The 11,225-nt window shown below is 45.0% G+C and overlaps 1 protein-coding gene across 1 annotated transcript; it reads right to left on the reverse strand.

The window, feature by feature from the left end:
- Nucleotides 1-2,874: 2,874 nt before the first annotated feature.
- On the reverse strand, nt 2,875-10,965 carry MPV17L (MPV17 mitochondrial inner membrane protein like). The gene is made up of 4 exons (XM_081965749.1): nt 10,285-10,965; nt 9,420-9,490; nt 5,778-5,807; nt 2,875-4,273 (listed from the first exon to the last, which is right to left on the reverse strand). Exons 1-4 carry the CDS (start codon nt 10,589-10,591, stop codon nt 4,094-4,096), a joined length of 588 nt encoding a protein of 195 aa, XP_081821875.1. The 5' UTR covers nt 10,592-10,965; the 3' UTR covers nt 2,875-4,093.
- Nucleotides 10,966-11,225: the final 260 nt, after the last annotated feature.

Genomic DNA, 11,225 nt, shown 5'->3' on the forward strand with positions numbered 1-11,225 from the left:
CAGCACAAGGAGCTGTAAAAGAACAGTTTTCTGCCCCTCGTCTTGAGTCCTTAACAGGTTGATATAGCTAAGGGATATAGCTAAGGGACGTGGTGGCTCAGTGGCTAATACGCTGAGCTTGTCGATAAGAAAGGTTGGCAGTTCTGTGGTTTGAATCCCTAGCGCCGCGTAATGAAGTGAGCTCCTGTTACTTGTACCAGCTTCTGCCAACCCAGCAGTTCAAAAGCATGTAAAAATGCAAGTAGAAAAATAGGAACTACCTTTGGTGGGAAGGGAACAGCGCTCTGTGCGCCTTCGGCGTTGAGTCATGCCGGCCACATGACCACGGAGACATCTTCGGACAGCGCTGGCTCTTCGGCTTTGAAACAGAGATCAGCACCACCCCTTAGAGTTGGGAACAACGAGCACATGTGTGCGAGGGGAAACTTTCCCTTAGCTAAGGGGCAATTTCTTTTTTTACTTCCGTATTTTTATAGCACATGACCCTGCAAAGCTAAGGGATTAACTTTAGTCCTTCTTTTGCGACAGTTTCTTTGTGAGAAGCAAAAAAAAAAAAGATGTTGAGACTCTGGAAAGAGTGCATAGAAGAGCAGCAAGATGATAAAATAGGATAAAATATACAAAGAACGATTGCAGGAACTGGGTATGTCTAGCTTAATGAAAAGAAGGATTAGAGGGTGACATGATAGCAGTGTTCCAATATCTCAGGGGCTACCCCAAAGAAGAGGGAGTCAAGCTATTCTCCAAGGCACCTGAGGATAGAACAAGAAGCAATGGGTGGAGACTAATCAAGGAGAGAAGCAACTTAGAACTGAGGAGAAATCTCCAGACAGTTACAATTATTCAGTGGAACAGCTTGCTTTCAGAATGCTCCAACACTGGAAATTTTTAAAAAGCTGATTGGACCACCATTTATCTGAAATGGTATAGGGTTTCCTGCCTGAGCAAAGGATTAGAAGACCTCCAAGGTCCCTTCTAATTCTTGTTTTATTTATTTATTTATTTTGGTTTGCCAAGCATGTATGAGTATAAGCATGAATATAACATATAAACATATAAGTATCAGCAGGTATACATATATAAGAAATGAGTACGAATAAACGGGGAGAGTAGGACAGGGATGGTAGGCACTCTGGTGCGCTTATGCACGCCGCCTTTACGGACCTCTTAGGAATGGGGTGAGGTCCACGGGAGACAATTTAAGGTTAAAGTTTTGGGGGGTTGAGTATAGGAGTCAGGGAGAGCATTCCAGGCGTTGACCCCTCTGTTGCTGAAGTCGTATTTTCTGCAATCGAGTTTGGAGCGGTTTACCTTGAGTTTGCACCTATCGTTTGCTCACGTCTTATTGTGATTGAAGCTGAAGTAGTCGTTGACAGGTAGGATGTTGTAACAGACAATTTTGTGTACTATGCTTAAGTCCGACGGCAGGCGGCCTAAGGATTTAAGGATAATTTAAGGATAATTTGGGGAGAGTTTCAGTTATGCCTTATCTGCCCCCTGTCTCATTTAGTTAACATAGCACAAGCGCCCGTTTATCCCTCACACATGTAAGGCACGGGGTATATTTAGGAATGCATGTACACGCACCATTAAAGAGTCATTACTAAGGCCATTAAAAGGATTCAGGAAACCGTTTGATGCGCTCTTTTCTGTAATCACGGCTTGCATTCAGGTTTTTGACACAGGAGACGGGAATATATTTCAGCAATTTCAAACACCATATGAAAAGCGTTTGTTCTCCAATTGTTTCGTTAGCCGGAGATCATTAAACATGCACGCATTAAACAACAGGAGTTTTCTTAATTTACACAATTGCCAGCCCCCTGTATTAGTAACAACGTCGTTTTGAAAATAGTAACACATATGGGATTTTGCAGAGTAAGACACTGTGGGGGGAAAAACCTGGATAGCACTAAAAAAAAATTACACAGGAAATATATTAAATCCAAAACCCAAATGCAGAGGTACAGTATAGGTGGTACCTTGCTCAATAGTAGCAACTGTGAGAGGGATCTTGGAGTCCTAGTGGACAACCATTTAAATATGAGCCAGCCGTGGGCAGCAGCTGCCAAAAAAGCCAACACAGTTCTAGCCTGGGACATGTGAATACCACTTTATGATGCCTTGGTAAGACCACACTTGGAATACGGCATCCAGTTTTGGTTGCCACGATGTAGAAAAGATGTGGAGACTCTGGAAAGAGTGCAGAGAAGAGCAACAAAGATGATTAGGGGACTAGAGACTAAGACATATGAAGAATGGTTGCAGGAACTGGGCATGTCTAGTTTAATAGAAAGAAGGACTAGGGGAGACATGATAGCAGTCTTCCAATATCTCAGGGGTTGCCACAAAGAAGAGGCAGTCAAACTGTTCTCCAAAGCACCTGAGGGCAGAACAAGAAGCAATGGGTGAAAACTCGTCAAGGAGGGAAGCAACCTAGAACTAAGGAGAAATTTCCTGACAGTGAGAACAATTAATCAGTGGAACAGAAGTTGCCTCCAGAAGTTGTGAATGCCCCAACACTGGAAGTCTTTAAGAAGATGTTGGATAGCCATTTATCTGTAGTGGTGTAGGGTTTCCTGCCTAAGCAGGGGGTTGGACTAGAAGGCCTACAAGGCCCCTTCCAACTCTGTTATTCTATTCTATTCTATTCTATTCTATTCTATATTAAGTAACATGCAACCTCTCATATCACATTTTGATGGCTTTAAAAATAAGGGAATTACAGCTAACAAGGTTGAGATACTTTACTCCTCTCTCTATTATTGAATAAAAGAAAATTTTGAGAGCACGCCTCCCCCTCTAATATATTTCCAAACGGGGTTCCTTACAAATCAATTTTGGCACCTCACTCAGACTGCTTTTTGTGTGCTTTATTTCAATAATAACATGTTTCAGTATGTACAGAAAATATTATCCCTAAGAATCTTAATCATGAACCACGACCACGACAAAATAAATACAGGCAGTCCTCGGCTTAGGACCACAATTGGAACTGCTGTTGCTAAGCAAGGCGGTTGTGAACTGAGCCGCACCTGATTCTATGGGCTCTTTTTTTTTTTGGCCACTGTTGTTAAGTGAATCACTGCAGTTTGTTATGTGAAACATGAGGCTGTTAAGTGAATCCACACCACTGACTTTGCTTGTCGGAAGGCGGCTGGAAAGGTTGCAGATCAGAATCACACAACCCCCAGGACATTGATTTCCCCTGTGGTTAATATATGCCGGTTGTCAAGAGCTTAAATTTGGATCACAAATTCGGTCATAAATATGAAATTAGTCCTAAGCAGTGTGTCAGCGTTCCAAATATCATGCAGAATTATATCATTGTCCAAGGCAAAGTTATCCTTAAAGCTCCAATGTAATAAGACAGACATGTTGGCATTATGCTATGAAATTCCAACTCTATCGTACATCCTGTGGGTTCACCCAGTTGAAAGTTCATATCTATCCCCACACCCCACAATTCATCACATGTTCCAATCCTTATCTTCCACGCTGGCATCTACACCCCTCTGCTTCCGGCCAGGTGTCGAGGTGCGGAGACAAAAGATGACCTTGAGTTTCTATAAAGAAATGACAACAATACATTCCACAAATCCTACTCCTTTCTATTCCCCCCTCCCAACTACTACACTAATGAAAGACATAGGAAATTATAAGAAAGTGTGGCAGGCCAAAGATTCTTAAAGGAACCTCTGCAGGCCTGACACAGTGGTGGGATTGAAATAATTTAACAACCATTTTCTCTGCCCTAATGACCAGCTGGGTAGGCGGGGCTCGATGGTCATGTGACCGTGTGGGCGTGGCCAACTCAACGTCACTCATATCGATAGGCGCTTCGCCTTAGCGGTGACAATGTAATGCGGTTTAACCGGAGAGGCAGTTTCTGTAAGCAGGGCGATAAAGATGAGTCTAGAAACACCAGAATGTTTCCTTCCTGCCTTCCTTACAGGATTAGCCCTGCGAAGTGGGGAAAAAACTAAAAGGAGATTTCTTCCAACAACCGGTTCTCCCAACTGCTCAGAAAGTGAACAAACGGTTCTCCCAAATAGGTGAGAACTGGCTTGGCCATCTTGGTTCCGTTGATGGTTTATTTCCCTGAAGATGTCTTCCTTGGGTCCGCCTTCTCCGCGCGGAAGAGCTTGAAAACTGACGTCGCTGTCCCGTCCCCGCTTTGTTGTGAGAAGCACAGGAAAATGGCCCAGAGGAAGCCACAGAAACCAGTAAACGCTGTCCTCAGATGGACCGGAACAAAGCCGAAGTTGGAAAGCTGTTTGGAAGGAAAGAAAGGAATTGAAGGAAGTTTCCGTCAAGCAGCAAATGCTCAGGATTTAACAGACATTTGATGGAGTATCTGTAGCTCGGGGTTGGAATGAGAGCTACTTGGTGCTCTCATGAGCTTGGCGCTTTTCTTGCAGGTGTTGCATGACCCAGGTGGGTAACATTATCAGTGCCAGAAGGGAGTGGGCTTTACAGAGTGGAGGGAGGAGAGGAGGAAGTGAGGAGAACTGTGGGGTGCTTGGTGCTCTCTGAGCTTGGGTTAGACATTTCATTATCCGGTGAGGAGGAGGAGCAGGAGCGGGAGGTGTAGGAAGAGGAAGAGAAGGTGGAGGAGGAGGTGGAGGAGGAGGAAGAGAAGGTGGATGAGGAGGGGTAGGAAGAGAATGTGGAGGAGAAGGACAGGGAGGAGGAGCAGGAGGTGTAGGAAGAGGAAGAGAAGGCGGAGGAGGAGGTGGAGGAGGAGGAAGAGGAAGGAGAATGCAGAGGAGGAGGAAGAGAAGGTGGAGGAGAAGGACAGGAAGGAGGAGCAGGAGGTGTAGGAAGAGGAAGAGAAGGCGGAGGAGGAGGTGGAGGAGGAGGAAGAGGAAGGAGAATGCAGAGGAGGAGGAAGAGAAGGTGGAGGAGAAGGACAGGAAGGAGGGGCAGGAGGTGTAGGAAGAGAAGGGGGAGGGGGAGGGGAGGGGGAGGAAGAGAAGGGGGAGGAGAAGAACAGGGAAGGAGGAGGTGGGAAGAGCAGGAGATGTAGGAAGAGGAAGAAAAGGCGGAGGAGGGGGGGTAGGAAGAGGAAGAGAATGCAGAGGAGGAGGAAGAGAAGGTGGAGAAGAAGAAGGAGGGGCAGGAGGTGTAGGAAGAGGAAGAGTAGGCGGAGGGGAGGGGGAGGAAGAGAAGGGGGAGGAAAAGGACAGGGTAGGAGGGTGGGAAGGAGATGTGGGAAGAGCAGGAGGTGTAGGAAGAGGAAGAGAAAGTGGAGGAGGAGGGGGAGGAAGAGGAAGAGGAAGAGAATGCAGAGGAGGAGGAAGAGAAGGTGGAAGAGAAGGACAGGGGGAGGATGGGAAGGGGGAGGTGAGAGGAGGAGGAGGAGGAGGAGGAGGAAGAAGGTGGAGGAGAAGGACAGGGGAGGAGGAAGAGAATGGGGAGGAGGAGGTGGAAGAAGAGGAGGAGGAAGACAACTATGCGGATCCGTGGTAATTTAGTAGTAATTCCACCATAGAATGTGGGGAGAATGCTCTGTCTTTCCTTAAGCCTTCATTTGTGTCTGCTCTTAATCCCAAATGAAGGCAGGCAAATATTCTCCCAAGATTGAGAATGCCAAAGGTCTGACAGAGAGCCAATTCCAGTGGAGGCCCAGCCTCTACACCTCCTAACACCTTAAGAACAAAAGGGAAAAGCAGTAGCATCTTTCCAAAGGCGTGGAAATCTTATAGAGGGAAACCGCAAGGTGGATTTCAACACGGCCTCAGGTCCTTCCGTCCCAGGTTAAGGCCGACACTCACCTGTACAAAAGGCCAGTACATCAACCCCGTCTGGGAATAAATAAAAAAAGACACAATTCTTGGATTAGAGCCACGCAAACGGGGAAATAGGAGAAAAAGGCACCTGTTGCCCTCCTACAAAGCCTCATGCTTATGTTCAAAATCACTAATCAAAATGGGGAGAAACGACGAAGTTTTGGGTTTTTTTAAAGGCATTCCGCAGCTCAAAGGAAAAGTGACATCTTTCTGTGCTCGACTTGCAAATAGCTAGCTGTGGGTTGCAATACTGCAAGCTTGCCATCAGTGCGGGCTGTGCAACTCAGAGGCAGAAGCATCTGGGAGGGGGCTCGGAGCCTCTCAATGCCGCTACTACTGGTTTACTCAATCCAGGCTGAACTGGGAGCAACCCATCTCTGGTGTGTATGTTCCAGCATAACTCTGGAATGCCTCGAGCAATTTCAACCATCCGGTTTTGATCTTCACACTATTAAAAAGATGTGGAGACTTTAGAAAGAGTGCAGAGAAGAGCAACAAAGAAGATTAGGGGACTAGAGGCTAAAACATAGGAAGAATGTTTGCAGGAACTGGGTGTGTCTAGTTTAATGAAAAGAAGGACCAGGGGAGACATGATAGCAGTCTTCCAATATCTCAGGGGTTGCCCCAAAGAAGAGGGAGTCAAACTATTTTCCAAAGCACCTGAGGGCAGAACAAGAAGCGATGGGTGGAAACTTATCAAGGAGAGAAGCAACTTAGAACTAAGAAGAAATTTCTTGACAGTGAGAACAATTAACCAGTGGAACAGCTTGCCTCCAGAAGCTGTGAATGCCCCAACACTGGAAGTCTTTAAGAAGAGATTGGACACCATTGAAGTGGTGTAGGGTTTCCTGCCTAAGCAGGGGGTTGGACTAGAAGGCCTCCAAGGTCCCTTCCAACTCTGCTATTCTATTCTATTCTATTCTATTCTAAATGGCAAATAGCTGTGTCCCTTTCACAAATAAGCTTTTTTCTTCTCTTGCAGTTTCTAACAGGAGCCTTTCAAAAGACCTGAAATCTGAGAGACATTAAGTGAAGCGTGATCTAAAGCAGTTACCCAACCACAAAAACGAGATCTGTTTGTGCCTGCTTTAAGCATGGTCTGCGAACATTCACTCTCTCTTTTTTTTCTTTTTTAAAGCAAGGGTATTATTTTCACTTTAACAGTGCTTGTTTATTCCATAATCTAGAGCAGGAGTGTCCAAACTTGGGAACTTTAAGACTTGTGGACTTCAACTCCCAGAATTCCCCAGCCAGCAAGTCCACAAGTCCACAAGTCTTAAAGTTCCCAAGTTTGGACACCCCTGATCTAGAGTAATGTTTCTGAAACATTTCTCTCTCTCTCTCTCAGAGGAAACTTCCAAAAGAGCTTTCATTTGTTATGGGTGAGATTTATCAATATTTATTGAATTAAATTAAAATTAAAACATATTCTTTTTTAAAAATAAATTAAAATGTTGATTCTCGAGACCCCGAGAGCTTTTAGGGAAAACCACACTTTAAGAAACACTACAGGGTTACACAACACACTAATAGGTGTACTAGGTATTGCACTGATACATATTTGCCTCAATCAACTGGCTAGCTTATCCTAAAAAAAAAAGCACATACTATCTTTCTTTTCCAACTTTGCAGCGAAATTTAAACACAGATTTCTGCTTTTGTTTATGGCTACAACAGATGAAACTCTTCAGCCTCACATTTTCATTTAAACATTTGCAAAGTTGCAGGGACTAAGCATTAGAGGGAGAAGGCAAAAAATAAACAGACAAAAGAAAAAGGGAAGGGAAGAAGGAAAAAGGAAAGGGAAGGAAAGAAGGAAAGAAGGAAAAAGGGAAGGAAAGAAGGAAAAATGAAAGGGAAGGGAAGAAGGAAAAAGGGAAGGAAGGGGAGGGGAAGGAAAGGAAAGGAGACAAGGAGACGAAGAGGACAGACATACCCCCTATGTAATTTTAATGGGAAATACTCACATTTCAGGCGTCGATAGACAATATTTTTATACCGTCCATACAAAGGCAGTTTATTAAGAAAACCATGACTGATGCTTGGGACTAATTTGAATAAATTTATTCTGTCTTCTATTCTGCCTTGCAGGCTTTTGCAAAGTTCTTTACAGATGCATTAATTTTTCAGCCAATGCAATTCCCTACGCTGCTGATCCAATGAAATATGTATTTTTGACTTCCAGGATTCTGCAATAACAAACTTCCTTGAAAAGGCAGCCTTTTTTTAAAAAAAAAATGTTTGCAAGAAAAATGTTTTTTTAAAAATCTCCCTGTTAAGGGATTGGAAGGCATTAGGTACTGCCTAGTTTTTTCCCCCCACAAATATAATGAACCAAGTTAACTAAGTTTATTTTAGCATAACGCCCAACAGAGAGAAGCAGATTTTGTGTAGAAAACGGATGTAAAATATCTCATAATATTATAAGCTTCATGTGATGTATTGCAGTAGATTAGCCGAGGTTTTTTTAATTATATTGCATAAGTTTAAGAATACAAAAATTAAAGAATGAAGATAAAAAAGACTTAATTGTTGTATGTCAGATTTTCTGCTTATCTGCCTATATCATCCTTGTGTGTCTAATCACACTTGGCCAATAAAGAATTCTATTCTATTCCATTCCATTCCATTATTCTATTCTATTCTATTCTATTCTGTTCTGTTCTCTATTCTCTATTCCATTCCATTTTCTATTCTATTCTTTTTTTTTATAAAAAGTTTTTTTTATTTTTGACAAACAAAAGCAAACAAAACATATAATTGCATATTCTATTCTATTCTATTCTATTCTATTCTATTCTATTCTATTCTATTCTATTCTCTATTCCATTCTCTATTCTATTCCATTCCATTCAGTGGTGGGTTGCAGGCAGTATGCCCTGGTACGGGCGTACCGGAGCCTGCCCAGAGCACAGGATACCATTCCGGTACGGTTCTCCGGAGTAGCTGGAGCATCGTGAAGGCTCACGGAGGCATTGCTGGACAATAAGACGCATGCATGCTATTTATTTCTATTCTATTCTATTATATTCTACTCTATACTATTATTCTATTCTATTCTATTCTATTCTATTCTATTCTATTCTACTCTACTCTATTCTACTCTACTCTATTCTACTCTACTCTATTCTATTCTCTATTCCATTCCATTCCACTCCACTCCACTCCACACCACTCTATTCTCTATTTCATTCCATTCTCTATTCTATTCTATTCTATTCTATTCTATTCTATTCTATTCTTCTTTTCTATTCTATTCTTCTATTCTATTCTATTCTCTATTCTAGCCTACCCTAGCCTACCCTATCCTAGCCTATTTTGGTATCTGTGTCTGGTTTTCATATTTGTGCTAATAATGTCTTGAACTATTTCAGAATATACTGTAAATATTTTTAAAAAAAGATGCTATAGATGTTTGAATTGATGGGCTCTTGCACATGGCAAACAGATTAACAGAGATGGAAGGGACCTTATGGGTCCTCTAGTCCAACCCCCCCGCCCTGCTCAATCAGGAGACCCTACACCATTTCTGACAAATGGCAGCCCAATCTCTCCTGTTCCGTTGGTTGATTGTTCTCCCTGAACCATGGCTATCTTCTCCGCCCTGGCCAATACACCTGCACTTACCTTATATGTGTTCCAGAATTTCTGCTGGCAGTCTGCCAATATGTCCTCTTTTCCCTGAAGAATTCTCATGCCTGATCAGAAATTGTTTCAAAGGAAAAGAAGATGTTAGAAATGGAAAGCTGGACAAATCTATCCAAATGGCATATAGGTCTTGCAAAAACAAAAACAAAAACAAAATCCAAAACCACCAGATGGCCTTGCAGAACAAAAACAAGGACAATGATTTTGGTCACACACACACCCAAAAAAGTCACAGTTTGTAGGAAATGAAAATGATAGCTAACACTGATGATGTTATCTAGTTTGGTCATGAAAGGTCTGCAAGAAAACAACCAAGTTCAAAGAGCACCAAGGACCCCACAGTTGTTGTTGTTGTTGTTGTTGTTGTTGTTGTTGTTGTTGTTCTTCTTCTTCTTCTTCTTCTTCTTCTTCTTCTTCTTCTTCTTCTTCTTCTTCTTCTTCTTCTTCTTCTTCTTCTTCTTCTTCTTCTTCTTCTTCTTCTTCTTCTTCTTCTTCTTCTTCTTCTTCTCCTTCTCCTCCTCCTCCTCCTCCTCCTCCTCCTCCTCCACCTTCCTTCTTCTTCCTTCTTCTTCTCCTTCTCCCCCCCCCCCCAATTCTCTTTCTCCTCCACTCTATAAACCCGGGCTTTAGAAATCGCACCCCTCCATCCCAAGAACGGCCTCTCCGGCGCTGGGTTTGCAACCGGGCGCCCGCCAGAGTCCGAAACTTCAGCCGTCGCCAGCGACCGTCGCGTCTCCTAGTGTGCGCGTGTGTGTCCGCAACCCAGCCGAGCCCTCTGCACGTGCTCAGAGGAGGGGAGGCGCGAGAACCAGCCAGGTTCTCCCCCTTTCTCCCCTCTACTCACCGGAGTAGAAAGCCAGGATGGCCACGGGGGCTCCCACCAGCTGGTCGCAGCCCACTTTGGCCAGCACGGATGCCGGGGCTCGTCCGGGCAGGAGCCGCTCCAGCCCCCGCAGCCAGAGGTAGTTGAAGTTGGCGTGGAAGGTCAGCGCCACCAACGCCACCCGGCGGGTCTGAGCCCAGTCGGCGCGCTGGCCCGGCCCGAGTCGGAGCTGCTGCTGGACAGCGTCGCCCGCCGCGAAGAGGCTGCCGTAGAGCCCCACGTTGCAGAGCCAGGGCGAGCGGCGGACCAGGCGAGCCAGGCGTTGCATCCTGGCCGGGGGCTTCTCCGGGAGCAGCTGCTGCGCCCAGCCTTCCCCGCCGCCCACGAGCCACACGCCACTCCCTCCTTCGCCTCCACGCGGGGTTGCCTTCCTTGCCTGGAAACAGCCTCTCCGGAGTCGCCAGGGAAGATACAGAACACAGATGGACAAGAGGGGGAGGGGACCTTGGAGGTCATCTAGTCCAACCCCTCGCTCAAGCAGGAGATCCTACTACACCGTTTCTGACAGGTGGCAGTCCAGTCTCTTCTTGAAAGCTTCCGGTGACTGAAGCTCCCAGAACATCTGAAGGCAAGCTTTAACAACAGATTAACAGAGTGGGAAGGGACCTTGGAGGTCATCTAGTCCAACCCCCCCTGCCCAAGCAGGAGACGCTACACCAGTGATGGCAACCCTTTTTGGCTGCAGTCCCAAAAGTGGGGGGAGCGCCATGATGAGTTGGCCATGAGTTGGCCATGGTGAGTTGGTCATGAGTTGGCCATGGTGAGTTGGCCATGAGTTGGCCATGGTGAGTTGGCCATGAGTTGGCCATGGTGAGTTGGACATGTTGGCCATGATGAGTTGGACATGAGTTGGCCATGGTGAGTTGGCCATGAGTTGGCCATGGTGGAGTTGAACATGTTGG

The sequence above is a fragment of the Natrix helvetica genome (assembly GCF_964273705.1).
Source record: "Natrix helvetica genome assembly, chromosome: 13".
NCBI lineage: Eukaryota > Metazoa > Chordata > Lepidosauria > Squamata > Natricidae > Natrix > Natrix helvetica.